General features: G+C 26.7%; 1 protein-coding gene across 5 annotated transcripts in view; it reads right to left on the reverse strand.

Annotated features, from left to right (window-relative positions):
* Nucleotides 1-17,462, reverse strand: part of LOC112680514 (transcriptional enhancer factor TEF-1) — a 65,613-nt gene extending 48,151 nt beyond the window's left edge. For 2 of the 5 annotated variants that reach the window (XM_025550615.1, XM_025550613.1), the window contains exons 1-2: nucleotides 17,219-17,462; nucleotides 6,472-6,526 (exon numbers count right to left, since the gene is read on the reverse strand). In XM_025550615.1, coding sequence (XP_025406400.1) covers nucleotides 6,472-6,490 — 19 coding nt within the window. In that variant the 5' untranslated portion in view covers nucleotides 6,491-6,526; nucleotides 17,219-17,462. Of the gene's footprint in view, nucleotides 1-6,471; nucleotides 6,527-16,348; nucleotides 16,680-17,218 lie in introns of those variants that run through there. The other 3 variants (XM_025550616.1, XM_025550614.1, XM_025550617.1) reach the window with 2 other exon arrangements.
* Between the last annotated feature and the right edge of the window lie 2,204 nt (nucleotides 17,463-19,666).

Genomic DNA, 19,666 nt, shown 5'->3' on the forward strand with positions numbered 1-19,666 from the left:
TTTATAAAGTAAATTCTCAGCTTGATGAAAAATCGTACTATATTAAACCAAAATACTGAAAATTCAATGTTCGTAAGTTATATACTATTACGCATTTAGTTAACGGTTTTATATGGTGCCAATATATACGAACTTACGTAAAGGAAATATATAACACGAAATAGCTTCTAAATCTGAAATAAAAAATCTAAAAAAACGACTTATAAGTAATTATTCCTAAAATACTAGAAAAAAGAAAATCCGATAGACCACAGAAAAAAAAACATAAAAAAATATATAAATAATCATGAGCTGACAAGTCCTCAGATTTATAATGCAATTAAAATAAATCGTGACTAGGAGTGACTAACGGAGTGTTTGAATACCATGTAAGGATAAAAGAAAAAAATATTCATTGCTAATAAGTTTACAATAGTAAACAATTACAAACAATTTTGTCCTCCGGAAAACGCGGTTGGATGAATTCCCTTTTATTTATTTATTTTTTTTATATTCTAGCGTAAGTTCATCGATTTCCCTAGAGAGAGAGGGAAAATGGAGGTAGGGGTAGAAAAGAAAAAGAATGAGAGGTAAAAGAGTAGGAAGAGGAATGAGAAGAGATTATCGTTTCCGACAAACCGGAGTTTACAGATCGTTAAACCCGAGTGATCGTAAATAAAAATAAAAAATAAATGAAAAAGAAAAATGACAAAAGTAAAGTCACAGGTTTTCAAAAATCTCGGGAAACTCGTTTTTATGGGAACATGAAGCGAAACGGTCACCCGTTCGCTAAAAAAGTATTAGATAAAGATAATAATCAAATGGATATAAGCTAATTGAGAGCGAACAAAAATAGTTCAGTCATTAGATATCAAATTGGAGAGTTTAACGGATTTAAATTGGTTTTTTTTATTCAGGTTTTTAAATTTAATTTTAACACGCCAAATCTAACATTAGCGACAGCTAACTCCGTTTGACTACATTAATCATGCAGGTTGACCCTGGGGCATTTAATGTGCTATACAAAATTTAAAGAACAACCTACAGATATCATCTGTGGAAAAAGTTTTGATCAATAAATAATTGTAGTTTAAACAGCTAAAATGCAACATTTAAAAACTTTCCTTGGATTACACGAAAACTTAAGATTATTTATAAAAACATGTTACAACAGGTTATTCGCCACATCTTTGGTGGTACAAAAATAGATATTCTGTATTTATAAATTTTTACTAACTTATTATACAATCACGAAGTAACAAAAAAAATAATACATTACAATTTTTAATAAGTAAAATTATCGTTACCTAGTTAATCTTACGTTTATACCTATTAATATTATTTAGCTGATTCGTCATTAACTTTTTGTCGCAAGAATATGCACAGAAATACATATAAAATTCTATATGTTATAATATAATTTTTACATAGATAATTTACAACAACGAATTTAATGATTGTATAATAGGTAGGTTATTCATGTGATTATAAGTGATATATGTATACAACACATCTAAGACCATATTACACAAACAATCTGGACTACCACCATAATGAAATTAAAATATAATAAAAAAATAGTTTACAATTTATCAATGTAATTATTGCGAAAATGTAATAAAGAATTTTATTAATATGATTGTACAAAGAACAAAAAAGATAAAACCCTTGTCGGCAATTCATACTATATATACTATACATATATTTTTTTAAATACTTACACTTTACTGTACAATTACTTTAGAAATTAAATAATCGTATTTACTGATATATATGTTTATATATGCTTATATGTTTGAATTTACTTTCACGGTGTATTTTTATTTATATTGTATGCTGTAACAGCTTATCGAAATTCAAATTTTTAATATTACATAATGATGCATTATAATAGTTGTTTAAGTTAATAATTATTTCATAGAACGCATATATATACAAGTTTTAGTGGACGGCTGCAGACCGCATAAGTTCTTACAGTTGATGAGACCATATATATATATATATATATATATACATGTATGTATGTCTATCAGACAAGATCCTCTCATATTGTTTCAGGTGGGACGTTTAAATTTGGAAATACACTCGAACGGAATTTCTAAAAGGGTTTATGCGATATTCGTACACCGTGAAAACTACAAGTATATATCTCTTCATATGGAGGATGATGTTTACGTTTGTGTGCTAAAATAAACCCAGCATTTTCGGGTTAAACTATGTATCGAATCAGCTATAATATAGAATATACATTTCCTATCGAATTATGTCGGCAGATAAAAATTAAAAATTGATATTTGCAATTACAATAATGATGAACAAGAAAAAATACTAACACTAACGCGTCCAAATAATTATTATTATTATTTGTTAATTCCTGACATGTCCACGCAACAAATTTCGTAGTCACGTTACGATGACGATAGCTAGTGTGTGTTGTATATATTATTACTAACAACACAATATATCGCACGCTAACTGAGGGTATTTATGTACAATCCTCACATGTGATTTTGTTCGGAAGTTGTTAAACACATTACCAAGTTCATTGTCTTCATGTTTTCTTTTGTCTTGGTTTTTTACTTCTTCATTAATGCCCCACCCTGGATAATTAAAAAAAAAAAAAAAAAAAAAATCCCCCGATGTTCATTAACCTCTATTTTGTAACAGTAACTAGTGTTTTTTATTGTTTTTATTGATATAGTGGTGTATTTATTTAAAGAACTTTTCAAAAGAACTTCATCGTTGTCAAGTGTATAAGTGTATAATACAAAAACCTAAATATTACATAATATTATAGAACGTGGGAAAATTTGTTCTTACGAAATTGAAATTTGTTACAAAATATTTTTGTTGGATTGGTGGCTTCCGATATTCATACATATGAAACATGAACATGTTAATATGAAGTTTTAAAAGTCTTAGGTGTTTTTATAATGAAAAAATTAATTATTTAAAGATGAATGAGTTTATGATGAGCATTATATGCAGTACTCAGATATGATATGTATAATATTCTATAATTAATACAATTATTTAATCAATTTATTACAAACATTTATGTACAAAAGTATTTAAATAAGATTAAATTAGAGAAACAACATTTGATAGTTACAAAAATCAAGCTTTCTATTTATTAATATAAATAAAATACATAAATCATCATTGCACAATGAGGTATAGGAGGTAATAAATGATATAATTATTAAATAACAGCAAATAAAATATTAATTCCGTTTTCGTCAACCTAACAAACAAGGTACCTACTAAATATTTCTATTTAGTGTTTGCAAAATATACAATTAAATTGGTCATTAGTTTATAAATGCATAAAGAGAAATCAAAATAATAAGGCTAAAGTTAATTCAATTCAGTAATTTAAATCTAAAATCAAAAAAGTTCAATTTACTCTAAATATATCAAAAAAATTGACAGCATCCTAATCAACAACAGTGAACAATTATTCTAATATGGAGTCTAGCGATATACATATTTGACTAGTGTTATGTAATGTCTACATTTACATTTTAACGATTAACATTAAAAAAAAAAACTAATAAATAATAATTTCTTGTGTTGCTATTCATTTGGTTTTAAGCCAAGATAACTGTTCTACATATTGAACAATTTAAAAAATTAAAAAATAACATTTTTTTCACTTATATTTTTCTTGACGTTTTCTAGAACACAATAATCTTGGAATTGTATTCTAACAATATTTAAGTTTCGAAAGGCCAAGAGTTTTTAACATAATATTTATACTCGAAACATTTCATGAACGAAAAAAAAAAGTATTTGCCCATTAGTAACCGTTTAAATTAAACAATTAAAATTCATAAATAATTCAATATATATATATAAATATACAGTGTGTTAACCCTAATTAAGAACAATCTTTGCGTAGAGACCTGAAATTTGAATTCTGTTTTTCAGTTGTTTGTTATAACATAAAAATGTAATAAATAAACTACTGATGATGCTTGATGATATTCCTTTTGCATTAAGAGAAAATATTATTTTTCAATACGACTACAATCCAGCTCACAATGCTCAGAGTTCGCGACCATTTAAATTAACAGTTTCCAAATCAATGATTAGGAACTCTTTAAGTGGCCACCAAAATCACCTTACGGTGTGTAATCTTACGCCACTAGATTTATTTTTTTGGAATCACTTAAAAACGATTGTGTATGTTGAATCATCAATAAATCTTCAAAATATAAAAGATAAAATAATAACAGCATGCAATCAAGTGACGGTTGATCAAATTACATATGTTACAAATAATGTATGCTGAATCGTGTTTTTTTCATGGCGGAAAACAATTTGAACAATTTATACGTTAAAATAATTAATAACTAAATAAACTTATAACTTAAATGAGAATTTATTTTTAATTATTAATAAATTTCAATAAATCCATTAAATGTAATGAAACAAATAAGAAACATATTTACATTTTTTCTTCTACAAGTAATAAATTTAATTTAATTAAAGTGAAAGTTAACAATAAGTAGTTAAAAGTATAATTATGTGTCAATATCACTATAACAAATAAAAATGAAAATGTTTAGCCTAAACAATCCTATAATAATTATTTTCAGAGTTACAATTAAAAAAAAATTTAAATTACGCGCATTTTACCAATTTTTTTTTTTTTTTTTTTAATTGTAGTAACTTGATTAATTTTAGACATAGAAAGTTGGTTTAACTATCAAAATTCATTAAAAAAAAAAATCAAGAAAAAATAATAAGTAGTTGTAACATTCAAAGGTCATAAAAAATGTGTATCTTTATGTTATAAAAAACATAATTCAAATTGCTGGTCTCTACGCAAATATATTGAATGTTATCCATTACCATTTACACACTGTATATATATATATATATATATATATATATATATATATATATATATATGAAAATATGCCTTATAGTTACATAACTGGGTTATGTTGCTAAATTTCAAGATAAATTGTAATAAATATAAATATAAAAAACGTAATAAAAAACAGGTAGTTTAAAAAAATCATTTATAAACATCACTTGACTATAAAAATGAGAATATTTATTACGTTAGTTTGGAAAATTCCAATTCATTAATCGAATGAAAAATCCAATTTTTGTTTTGCAATTTAACAGTTTTAAAAATTACAAAGTATCCAGCGACAGATAGCCCTAAACGCACATCGTGATAGGGCTGGAAAGTTAGCGATTTTTGTAGAAGGAGGAAATTAAAACTTTTTATTTTTATTTTTAATATTTTTTTATACAAGAACTTAATTATTTTTATTTTACAATAATAATACTATAAGATAGAGAGCTCAGAATAATATAATTTAATTTTAAAAATATGTAAATAACTCTAAAAAAAAAGTGTAAACACATTGTAAATAACTATTATTTTTGTATGTACAGAAATAATTATCTTGTGATAGCTAATTAAAAAAGGTGCTTAATATATTAACAATATAATAAGGTTTATCTACCTTTAACACGAGTGATTAAAACATAACATTTTTACATTTTTGTTGAGAAATGACATAATAAATCGAATAAAAATTTTTATTTGCCCTTCACCTTATTATTTTTTCATATAGACTTCAAAATTTCCCTTCTCTCATGTAATCATTATAATAACACATTACTAATAACTGTCATTATATGGTTACAGTTTGAACAAAATTATTGATTCTACTAATGACGTCACACTGTTTAATGTATACAACATTATTTTTATTTTGGCTTGGTTAAATCGGAAAAAATAATTTTATTCACACATAATCACCAATTTTATTAATGTATAAGGGAGGTCCGTGGGTAATACGATATATTAACCATATATCATAAACCAAGGGATAAGTTATTATTAGTGGACGCTTGAAACACACTATACATATTTCGCTCAATCAATTGTAAGATTTCGGATGAAAAATATTCTGCATTAAAAAGGAGGTTAAAAACGATCAGATATAAGGATACAGAAAAAGTATACCATTTTTTTTTTCATTTTATTGTTCAGCAAACAGTGTGGAAACAATGTATGTGATGAAGGGAAAAATGTTGTAAGTGAATTACACCCCTTGTATTATTAATTATATTTCAAAGTTCTCCAAATAAATAAACGTTTTTAAAATATTATCATTTACCATTGAACTTTAGTAGATATGAATATAAGCATTGCATTAATTACGTCACAATAATGATATCAATGCAACATAATATAAATGCTTATCGCCAGACGAAAGTTTTTAATATATATTTAAACAGCGACCGTTCCGCAGAGGTTAATGAAACATCGTAATATAATATTTATCGAGTAATATTAGTATAAAAGTATATTACTATAGTAATATTATTACGAGTATAATTATCAGATAATTATTATTTTAACTGTTAAGTAAGGTTTCATTTCTAAAATCATATTCAATAATGGTTTGCGTTCAACTTTTAGTTATAATCCTAAATTAAATATATATATAGTTAAGTACTCACCTTCAGTTACTCCCATCATATGGTAAGGAGCAATATCAACAGTTGAATATTAGACCTGGAAGTAAAATAAAAATGATAAAATTAATTACTTACAATAATTTAAATTTGTAATCATATAATAATCGTAAAATAACAGATACAGTCTCGATGGGTGGTCATCGTATGAATCATCATTATTGTACATAAATGTCAGTTGTTTATAATATGATTGTGTAAAATAGAAAACTTGTTTTTCAAAACTTATTATAACGTGTACCAATATTTATTATATTATAAAAAATCGCGCAAAATCAAATATTTACGAAATATTCTAGATAACTGTTCTACTATACCGCGAAGGGATCATCATCGCTTCAATTGTTGGCAATCAACCATAAAGATATTAATAGTTAGCGAATCACAGTTTAGCAGACACACGGCAAGCACTAATGATTAAAGACTTTTTGCGATTTCTAATGTAAACAACATTTCGATTATTATATAATATACACAAATACTTAGATTAATGTTTCTATAAGGCTAAAAACACTGAAAGTTGTTTCCTTAAGAAAACATTACTGTGGACAGAATTTTAGTGTTCAACAGAAAATTATTCAAAAAGTAATAACCTACACAATTATTTAAACAAAACAGGGAACGATACTTTCAAGTAATGATACTTCATGATGGTTTGATACGAAATTAGTAGTACAGTTATTAACTTCCAAAAATATATATTATCACCGGGATTATAAAATGATTAGTATTTATTAAACTAATTTAATTTATTTGTTCATGATATTAGAAATAAAGACTTAAATAAAATAAATTTAAAACTTAAATATAATTGATATATTCTTATGTATATTTATGTATTCTTGTGATTTTGTAAAGACATGTATTTTACATGAAAAATAAACCTCAAATAAACTTTGTTTATATTAAATCTATAATGAAAAATCAATACTTGGTCAAACAATGCATTGCCACAATGTATTTTAAACATAAAAAAATAATAAATCTCAACACGGCTTTTAGAATATCATATAATAATCGTTAAATTAAATTAAAAACATTTTTTAATCATTTTTTTTTTTTTGTAAAATAAATTTTTGGTGAGATTAGCACAATCATTATTACCATATATATATTGTCTTGTTAACTTTATATTATAAATAGCGCTTTTAAATTAAGATAAGTGTTTATTTAGATATGTATTATAATGACTAATGAAATATGTATTTAGATAAACTACTGTTAAATCCAAGACTTTAGTTACCACCAACGATAATTGATAATATTGATAGCGAGTATAAAACTGTTGCATGATATATAATTTTAAGACATGCGTCTGAATTTAAAAAAAAAAAGTGTTTTTTTTTTTATAATGAAGTTCAAACTTATTAAACCAACAATTACAATTATAGAAATTTCGGTGATAAAGATATTTATTGATAAATACCATTTTGCTATATAGGCTATATAACCTGCCATCAACATTAATTATCATTCTGTCTCTAATATTTTTAACAAATTGAGTTCTAAAATGTACGAATGTGGGTACTTGAAATTTTTATTTATATTAAATAATACATTATGAACATAAAATAAACTTTTTTTTGTTTATACTATTTAAAAGAAGATTATTTTACCCGTGATCTTATTAATTTTAAAACAAAATTGGTAAAATAAAAATTTTTATTAATATTTTTCCCTGTGCAAAAATATACTTTAGATTGATTTTAGCAATAGGTAGACCATCGAAAAAAACATTATAATCTAATATACCTACATAATACACGAAAAAAAAACTGTTATATACACTAGTGATGGGTCGAACCCTGATTTTTTAAATCGAACTTTAAATTATTTTTTCGAACTCGAACTAAACCGAACCTTCATATTTTCTACCGAACCGAACCGATCCGAACCTATTATGATTTTAAGTCGAATTCAATACTTTTTATCATGTACATTGTACCTACCTACAAATTAAATCAACCATAATTATTAATTACTATTGTATTTTAAGTTTTCGTATTACCTATTCTACATTTTAACTTTTAAGTCTAAGTAATTGTATTATTTACAATACATTTAAATTTTAGAAAATTTCTTATTATTATTATAATTATTATACTTTAAAACTAGTATTGTGCTCTCTCATGTTGTCTTGTAGCTTATAAAATATTCATTGAGAATTGAATATTGAGTGTAATATGACAATACAATTAGTATATTTTAATTATACTCGTATATATAAAAAAATGGTAACAATAACTATAATTCACAAATATAGAATGATTAGTAGAATTTACAATGTAAAACGTAAGTTGTAAATATGTTTTTATTAGCAACACAGTCGCGGTATCGGAATATTACCATGGATTTACCCAAAATAGATTTTAACCTCTACAATAAATATTATAAAATAGCTAATTTATGGATGTAGATACACTGCCTCTATTGGCGATAAACAACTTATTAATGTTTTGGTCGGCGGAGGGTGGATGGTAACATGCGACTGGAAAATAACATTATTATTATAGCATTATTATCATAAATAATGCATAACGTGCCCTTTACAAATTATCACTTTCTATCGCTAATAGCCTAATTATTTTTAAATAATCATTATCAATTTTTATTTTTCAAAATAACTTTTGAAGAACTGTACAAATATTTGGTTTTCGAACTATCGTGACCAGTAAGTCTGGTTCGAAAAATATTTTCAAGTTCGATTTTCGAACCGAACCGAACGTCAAGGGTTCGGTTCGGTTCGAGATTCGAACAGTTCAACCCATCACTAATATACACACATATTGTACAGAGAGGGTGACCTTGTGAGATTTACAGTACATTTGCAATGTATAATCACACAATAATGTCTCAAGAAAGTTGGTTTTTCAATCTGGTTAGAACAATTTTATTATTACATTAATAGTGTGTTTATAACCAATTAGTAGTATACTTATCATATTATGCTCATGAATTGTAAGCATTATTTTATTTAAACTAAAAAACACGTACACGAATCTATATACAATTAGCAGGAAAATTGATATAATGAAATAATTTCAAATTCGACGCAATGATACACAAACGGCGAGTGTTTTTTTGAGAATTAACACCATAATAATGAGACTGTGCTAACAAGTATCAATCACGTCCATACATACCTCACATATATATATAACGAATAAACGCGTTGTAATTATATTATTTTTTTTTACTCTATAAAATATTAAGTATTTGAATTTAGTGGCGCCAAAAATGTATGTTTTACATTTTCAACAACAAATTTATGTATATATTATACAAAACATTAAATAAGTTCAACAAAGATACGTTTTTATTGAAATAAAATATAATACGAAGTATTAAACTAAAAACAAGATATTGATTTACTGAAATTATTAAAAATATCCAAAATATTCTATAATGATTTAATTATTTATGCGATGTTCATGTATCATACATATACCCGCATAAACATCATCACTTTTATATACATGAATTAAATCAATTATATTTATTTAAGTAATTCTTTAAAATTAATTGGTTTTGTTATTGTATTTTATACTGAATTTAAATTTTGTTTGAAAAATTACTGATCCACTGTTTTGTATTATAAAATTTCAGAACTACACACATAAAGAAAAAAATAAATCTTTCACTTTTGCAATAATGAAAATTAAGCGGTTAACAAACTACACATTAAAATTTACCATTTTTTTAACTTACGGTATACAAAACATAATCCAAGTAATATTTCACGTATTAAGCAATAATTGGATTATTCGGGTATTTTGAAAATGGAGGAAGTGTGGGCAGTACGCACACTTCAATACACATTTCATTAATATACCTTCATTTCCGAGGTTTATTGGTGTATATTTTGAGACCTTTTAACACACACATGCATGTGTATTTTTTCGTCTTCCTCTTTTAATATATTTATATTATTTATAACATTGAAAATTTACGAAAAGCTTTTAAACATTTTTTTTGAACGATTTTAATATGTTAAATAAAAAACATTCAACCCGTAAGTATTTCTGACAGTATTTATATCTTCTCTCTACTATCTTCTTTAACTACTACTGGTACTGGACCATGATAAAATGTAAATAACATACAGATTGTATACTTTTGTTGGCGCAAAGTGAATTATCTATAAGTATCTATAATTATCTATAAGTAAATAAAAGACCAATTCAAAAATCAACTTTATTATTATACATAAAGGCTTATTATATTATTTTCATTACATATTATATTTTACTACAGGATTCTTTCGCGAAATGATGAGAAACATTTAACTGTTTTCGAATTTCAAGATACAAATAACTGATATGGAAACGGAATAAATATAAAAAGAAGTATGAAAAGTGTAATATTATATGTAATCAAAAAATAATAAAACACGATAACCGAATTGTGTGTAGAGGCGGTTAAATAATATAATTATGATTAACATATAATGAACAAAAACATGTTTATCTAAATTGTAGGTAAGCTAGTAAGCATTATGTCTGATAATAGAATTTCATACTAATCAAATTATGCATTATTTGTTGAATTTATAAATAACAAATTTAATTTAATGAGTATATAAGAGTATACTATTTTTGTGTACCACTCGACTGTGCATAGTAAATTTGCCCTACAATGAGAAACTAATTTTATTAATATATCTACATGTTATCATTTATAATAATTAATATTTACATATTTTGAATAATTAGTATATATATATAATATTATATAGTGTTTGGTAGCTAAAATAATCAGTAAAAATATTATTTATAAAATAAATTTGGCGTTAAGTAATTTATTAGATGATTTTCTGTAATGTGAAGGAAGCACTATCAATGAAGAAAATTACGAGTACCAAATACTTAAGTAAATAAACGCCGAAAAAGTGCCACTTTCGTACCGGGTAGTTTATATCGGTGTTGTTAATAGAAACGAATAATGGAAATAAATTAGATTATATAAAACAAAGGTTAATGCTTTAGCTCTATATACGGACTTTAAGACATTGGCATATGTATCAAAACCCGAAAACATTTGTGCGGCTGCTAATAGGTAAAAATTAAATTATAAGTAACAAAATTAATCTCCGGTTTTTCAAGTCCGAGCAACTACAACAGTTACTTAGACTACAAATGTGACGTATGCAACTGTTATACAATTTTCAAGTCAGTAATTGCAAAATAAACACGTACGTTTTAATAACAAAAAAAGAAGGGAAAACCATGTATATGCATCTTCATAAATATTCAACTTAGCTACCCTTAAACCAACGAAGTATAAAAGTATATTTAATGTTTATCATACTATTAAACATCTTGAAATGCATGCAATCTGTCGGTAAATTATTATTGAGACGCAACTGTTATGGTGTATATACACATATAGGTTTATATGTTAAAAAACACGTGCGTTCACACATATGTGCAGCATGAAACACCATTCGTTTTTAACTATTGCATACAAATCAAAATACTATAATATACGGAGGTCTAAGAAAAAAAACTTACTAACTGAGCATTACCGAGCAAAAGTCGTCAAACATCACGATTCCTAGTTTACACATACATGCGTAAAATACACTATAGAGCAAGCAACTGAGCACCTGAACACGCGATAATTGAATCGCGTGTATGCGATGCCACTAAAGCGCTGTTGCCGGTTTTACATTACGAACGACAACAGTACCGGTTACGATTTGTCGAGTACGACTAAAAGATAGTCAACCTACAAACAAGTGCAGTGAAAAATTAACAATGAATGAATAAAAGAACAACCCGATAAATTTGTTTTATTTGCTAACAAAAATTTTCAATTGGATACTATTAAAATAAGTATCTATTTGCGATTATTTCGATATTACACTTGAATGTCAATCGAAACACACGAGTCGATTAATAATGCCGTGAAATCGTGTCCAAATATATTATTTATATAGTAAATGAAACAAACATTATTAATAACTGTATAATATAAAAAACTTATTTTATTATTACATTGATATGGTTAAAATTATTAAAAAACTAAAATGTATTAATTCAATATAATACAATATCTACACACATCGATAAATTCTTAAAAATCGAATATGTCACACGTAGTGTCAAATATAAAGTAATAATTTTATGATCGATGAAAACTAAAATTGTAATGTAAATTTGTAGTACAAATGATTTATATATAACTGTAGAAGATAATAAATTATAAATAGAAAATCGTATTTATATAATTAGAAAAATACATTTTTTTAAATGGAATTTATAAGAAATGATTGTATAAGTAGGATTAATTTCAAAAATGACGAAAATATCAAAATCCCTTGAAAAATATCTAAATTTTTTGATTATTCGAAAAGAAACGAATCAAATGTTCAAAACTTATTTTTAAAATTTGTAGAAACCTTATAAGTAGAAATAGATATTTAAAGTTTGAAATATTGTATCACGAAAATATTGACTTCCTTAAATCTAAAATTTCAATTCGAATAAACTATGAATTACCTTTATAATATTACCATCCAGTGCTTATAAATACTTAGATAACTTTTTACTCCACAGTTTTTTTTTTAATAATAAATGAATATACACACTGAAATTAATTTATGAATTATTAAAACTTAAAAAACAACTAAAATATTATATACAACTGTTTATGGCTAATTTTAAATTTTAACCATACTGCGTTGTTGATAAATCACATTATCTAAAATTATTATTTAGACAGGTACTTCACTGCAAAACAATTAAAATAATAATAAAGAATAAATGGAAAATAAATAAAAAATAAACTTCAACATCCGTATTATTCGTAGTTAAAAATAAAATGTACAACTGCAAGTATGTGTCTACGAGATTTTATTGTTAAACGTTTACTATTGTGATAAATATTAGCTATCTAAACAAGACAAAATTCACTTCTAACAGCAATAAGTCGGGTTCACTAATTCAGGGTTTTTAAATAATGATAATCAAGATGATAGAACCCTTATATGATTTAAAGAACCCAATTTATGTAGTCACCCGAAAAATAAGGTTAAGAAGTCAAAACACATTAACATTAAAAAATACACAAATACAAAATTAAATCATGTTAGATTAAAATTAAATAAACGTCAAGAACTCAAGAAATTACAAGAGAAATCATGAATAAAATATTTTTAAGGGCTCTCGTTTTTCTTATACTATAATTCACCAGTTTGATATGTTGTTGAATACGTTGGAGGCAAATTAAGACATTGTATACATGTATATTTACATATTTTCATAGTCTTACAAGAATAAATCAACTTATTGTTTTCAATTATTATTATTGTGTTAATGATCAGTATGGCAAGCATATAAAAGTATAATAGTATATAAATTCACGCTTGAAGACGTTTAATATAACGATAATATCGATTCAAGTAGAATGGTGACTTACAGATCAAATGTATTTTGAGTTTATTTTCTAATTTAAAGTATACTTAAATAAAATAATTATTACTTGAATTGTTATGAACTAAATTACTTCATAAAATGAAGCTAATAATTTATTAATAATCAAACTACAGACGTACTAAAATATTTTATAAAACGAACAAGCGTTTTTTTATTTGTCTTAGTTTAAGGTGTTTATAATCTATATTTATATCGAAGTTTATACAAAAACATAGGTAAAACATAATCTGAGTAATTGGAAACCTGTCTTAATTAAATATTGCAATTGATTCCTCACAATAATTATACAGTAAATATGATAGAAAGAAGAAACATTTCTTTGGTTTCCCCGATTCTGTCATAGACAATTTCTATTAAATTTACATATAGTTTAGAAATTAAATTAATTAAATCTTATTTACAAAATATATACTATGTAACAAATATATTATTTGACAAAATTATATTTAATATCAGTCAGTAAAAGTATGAAAGGCATTAATTATTTATCAAAATATAATTTATATAATACTTGTCTAAATTTGTTGAACAATCAAAATATAAACATCTATAAATAATTATGTGAAAAATAAATCATAGTTGCTCAAGTAATAAATAGTAATCAATTCGGTATATCATTCGAAGACTGTTCAACGTTTTCAACTAATTTAAAGTTAACACACTAGTTGAATTAATGAATTTCATTTAATTTTATCTTTGAGCGCGTATGATAAACATAAATAATAACCATACCTGTCAAGATGTTAGTTTCTTACATGGTTCGATTTATAAGTCAATAACTACATTTTTATTCGAAATATACAATAATTATTAATATTGGCATAAAATAAACTATTTTAAAAATAACTTCTAGAAAAACAACGAAAATCTTAAATAAAGTTCATTAAATTATAAGAAACAACTTGTTATTTTTATATATAAATATAATAAATATAGCTAGTAACTGTCATAAATAATGTTGTTTCGAAAAGAAGCATAACAATTTGTAAGGATGGTATTTCATATATTATTAGTAATAATACTAGTATAGTAATAATATTAGTAATAATGTATTACATATGAATCGTAGAATTAGTTATTTTTTAAATACAACTATAAAGTGTAATCATCACAAACCCAATTTACGAAATTTAGCCAGGCAACTATCTATAATATTGTGTACACAGGTTATAAGAACATCAGGATGTCAATTAAAAACTATTAATTGTTGATCGATCACAACAAATAGCACATATCGTTGGCATCTAAGTTTAGTAAAAATTAGTAAAAGGTTAGTAAAAAAATAAACAATAACAGTTAGATGATCACGACTCAACATAACTACAAATGCATAATTAATAATTATAATATATACAATACAAATCATATTTACACACTTTAAATTTGTGTATACATGTATACAGTATAGATACGTTGGTATCTACGTAAAAAACTACAAAGAAAACATTTTATATTCACTATGCGATTTATAAATATTACATACGACAGTTGTTAACACAATCAACAGTATTTCTCTGTTTTTTAACTACGAATAAAATATATATATAAAAAAAAAAAGCTATAATGAGATAATATATTGTCGGTACACCCAACACATGTGATTAAGTATAAAACAAATAAACAATTACGCACACAATTTTCGTATTATTGTACTTAGGTACTTACATAAATATATATAATTACATGTGGTCATCATTAACGAATTTTATTAAAATTTAACGATCCAGACGATCAAAACAATTCTTTGATTTAAAAATCCAAAGCGCTACAAAACTCGAATTACTAATGTTTTATAACTAGAGGTATTTAAAACGTGTACAAGATACGTTATGTTTCTAAATTATAAAATCCTTCTATGAGGTTCTTGTAGCAATTTTATATAGCATTTTTTGAAAGCAAAAATGTATAGCGATTGATTTCAAAATCATAAAATAGTGAACAAACTCTGTTTTGGTACTGGACGTCTAACTTATTCGACTTAAAAAGTCGTCATGAAAAGCAACGAGCAAATATAATACAAATTAATAAAGCCTAACCAGGCTTCTGTGGGCCTTTATCAACAAACAGATAAAACATGTTTACGGGTGAGCAACAAACTATAAATATTTAACAATAAACGCAATAACAAATGCTTACAAGAACAATGACACAAAGTACATTAAACGATGAAAATGAATATAAATCACTTCACCAGGACTTTTTTATTGAGAATTATTATAATAGTATAATAAGCAGATTTTTTTTTTACAAAGATTTTGAACTGGGTAACAAATACATCAAATACCATCCCCCAGAAAATTCGAAATAGTTTCGATTATGATCAACGGGGATTCGTTTTGTAGGCAACGACGAGGTGAGGTAATGTTTGGCTCTATGACCGTTATTTTATAAAATCGTACGGACGCAAGTTATAGAGCTACTCTTACCTGATAGGAGGGGAGCGTCCTTTGAGTGCGAATATTTGAGGGTGTTTTTTTTTTTTTTTTTGTTTCCTACGTTTTTCGTTATTTTGTTATTTATGCAACGACCGGATCACGTTGAAATCCTTGTGCATGCACGGTCGACAATAGTTCACCTGTACTACGGCGACGACAAAACGTTCACGCGATCCTTATTCACAAGAAAATTGAGCGCGCGACGCACTGGTAAAACGCATAAAAAAAAAAAACAAAACGCACTCGTCGCCGTCGTCGTTTGTCGACGACGAAAAAGGCGGCACAACGATGATAAAACGGCGACTAACTGACAGTGACTGGCGCGAGGCAGTTCCCGCGTCAGGCAACAGCTACGGCGCCTGAGAAGAAGGAGGAGACGGCAACGGTTGCTGGTGACTGGTAACGGTGGCGGTGGAAATATTATTATTATTATTATTATTATTGCTACTATTATTACTATGACTATTATTTTTACTATTATTATTATTAATATTACGACACGCGCCGCCGCGGCGAATACGACACGTCCCGCCGCCGACAGTTAGGAAAAATACAAAATTCGCCAAATCTCATTATATCAATACTGATTGCATATATATTAAAAAATACACAAGTACTTATCTATAATACATCTAGTATTACTGCAATACGTTACCGCGAAAAATATCAATCCTGTCGCGCTCGCCTCCCTTCTCGCGGTTTTAACACAGACCGTTATATATATGAAATCGTACGCTACCATTACCACGATGTCTACGCCGGGACAACCATTTTTTTGAGAAAAAATTGAAAAAAAAAATTCATACTTATCTATTCAATACGACAATGTACGTGGAAAAAAAAATAAAAATTTGAACTTACCCCGGCACAACGGCAGTGCGTGTATGTGTTTGTTCAGCGCAGTCTTATCGTTCGCGGTACGCGTCGTGCACAAGAAAAAAAAACGGCATTAAAAAAAAAAATAAATAAATAAACGTACGTGCGTGCGTGCGTAAGTCGTTGGCCCCGGCCTGTTGTGTGCGGACGTCCAATTTTTACGCACGGTATTCAACTGGTAAACACAAACCCGCGCTCTGTTCGTGGAATGCCAAGAATGGCGAAAAGAATCCGGACAACGTACCGGAGCGGCGCGCGCAGCGCGTGACGCACACGACCCATGGTGGGGATGGCAGCAGCAGGGGTGCGGGTCCAACGGTCACCGCAGCTTATAGTGTTATTCCCTCTCCGCGCGCCGCCGAATGGTACAGTGCGTACGTAACGATCGACCAGTGTGCACGACGCACCGGTATTTCGGGTCGCGCGCTGCCGGCACACTGTGCGTTTCTGCCACCGACGCCGTTGCGTTTAAGTACTATAATAGTATTATTGTATTATTATAGTGGTATGAAACGTGTACGAACTAGACTGTTGTCGAAATGCAAATTTTCCTGAATTCCCTTGACCGATCGCAATGTCAACGACAGTTTTTTCTCGCGTTATCTGGGTTTTTTTCGCCGGATAAAAATGTATTAATCATTTGTTAATTAATGGGTACAAGTTATCGGCCAAGCGGTGATCACTCAAAAACACTCATTTAAGTTGAGTTGACCACGAATATATATACGTTTTACATAAAAATATTTCAAATAGATAGTCGTTATCGTCGAAACTATAAAGTGCATTATATGTAACCGTGCGTTTTAAAAATCTATATGTACTTTGGTACTATTACTTGCGCAAACGATTACAAGGAGTAAACGTATATGCAATTTCGTATACATCCCCATTTGTGGAATTAATTTTCTTTTATGAAAGAAAAACAAGTATAAAAAATGATGAACAATAAACTACTTCTTCGAAAATAATATGCATATATTAGGTTCATATTATTTATAAAATAAATTACAGTACGTAATCAAACACAATTAACCACAATAATTAATCAAATATTTTTGAAGTACATTATGACCAGAAGAATACGGTTTGAAATTTCGGTCAAATTATAATATTTTTAAGGATCAATGTTACATATAATAATAAAAGTGTCAAAACCGTTCCTTACCTATATATGCGCGTCTGGACGAACTGTACATGTATAATATATTTAATTTAACAAATTGAGAAGGTATACTATATAAACACAATGAGATAATACAATAATCGCAATTGAATATCATGGCCAGGAGTTTAAAATCAGAATGACGATTTTATTATTAACCATAGAGTTTTACATAACTAATTCGAATAAAAATGTTAATTCTGATTAACTCATTCTATGGTTGTAAGTTCAGACACAACTACTAAAATGTTGTCGCATTATCTATGCGTGTGTATATGGGTCTCTATTGTATTCAATTCCAGACAATATTCAAGTATCATTTCAGATTCACACGTTACAAGTAAAGTTTTGAAATTTGAAGAAATTTATTTAAATTTTTTAATATTTCATTTTTATAAAAAAAATGTATAAAATTATAATTTAAAACAGCAATAAAAAATAAAATAAACATCTACTTAAGTAGGAAATGACATAGAACTGTTCCTTACATAAAAAATTGTAAAATTACTTATTAATTTATATATAACCACATTTAAAAAAAGCTTTAGAACTTATTAACTATATAATTGTAATAATTCATATTTATTTAATATTTTATAATTATTAGTCAGATGTATTTATAAATAATTAGAGTGATGAATACATTTTTTATTATATTATTTTTAGAATTCAAATAAAATAGTATAATTAGTTTATAGTATATACATTTTTGGTTATAGTCTATAAAACATATTTATGTATTGCAGTAAAACCTTGATAAGGCAGAATCCTTTGAGATCGTACATTTTTCCATCTCGAGTTAAAGATTATTTAACTATTTATTTTTAACCAGTAAATATATTAAAACTTATTTTAAAAATTATTTATTTTTGTCAATATACATGATAAAATGGCTGGTATCGAATTGGTTCCCGAGCTCCAAACCCACATACCAAATTGGTTCCCATTTAAAATAGGTATTTTATTAGGTATAGCCAAATTGGTTCTCGTTTAATTACGCACATTTTCCTTCTCAATTTTATAGGCACAAGACTAGTAGCGTAATTGTGGGGGGCAAGGGGGACAAGTGCCCCCCAGACAATTTTTTTGAGAGATAAAGGTATAATTTTGCCCCCCCCCCCCCCCCCAGATAATTCAACAGCACAAATAGCACCTTTTATGAATGAACTCATGGGTATTATTTAACAATATTGGTACCTAGTACCTGCTACCTACAATTTATGTTAATCTTCACATCTTAACCACAAAATGAGTTAAAAGACTTATGTAAA

This window comes from Sipha flava, unplaced genomic scaffold (assembly GCF_003268045.1).
Source record: "Sipha flava isolate LNK unplaced genomic scaffold, YSA_version1 177_pilon_pilon, whole genome shotgun sequence".
NCBI classification, from domain to species: domain Eukaryota; kingdom Metazoa; phylum Arthropoda; class Insecta; order Hemiptera; family Aphididae; genus Sipha; species Sipha flava.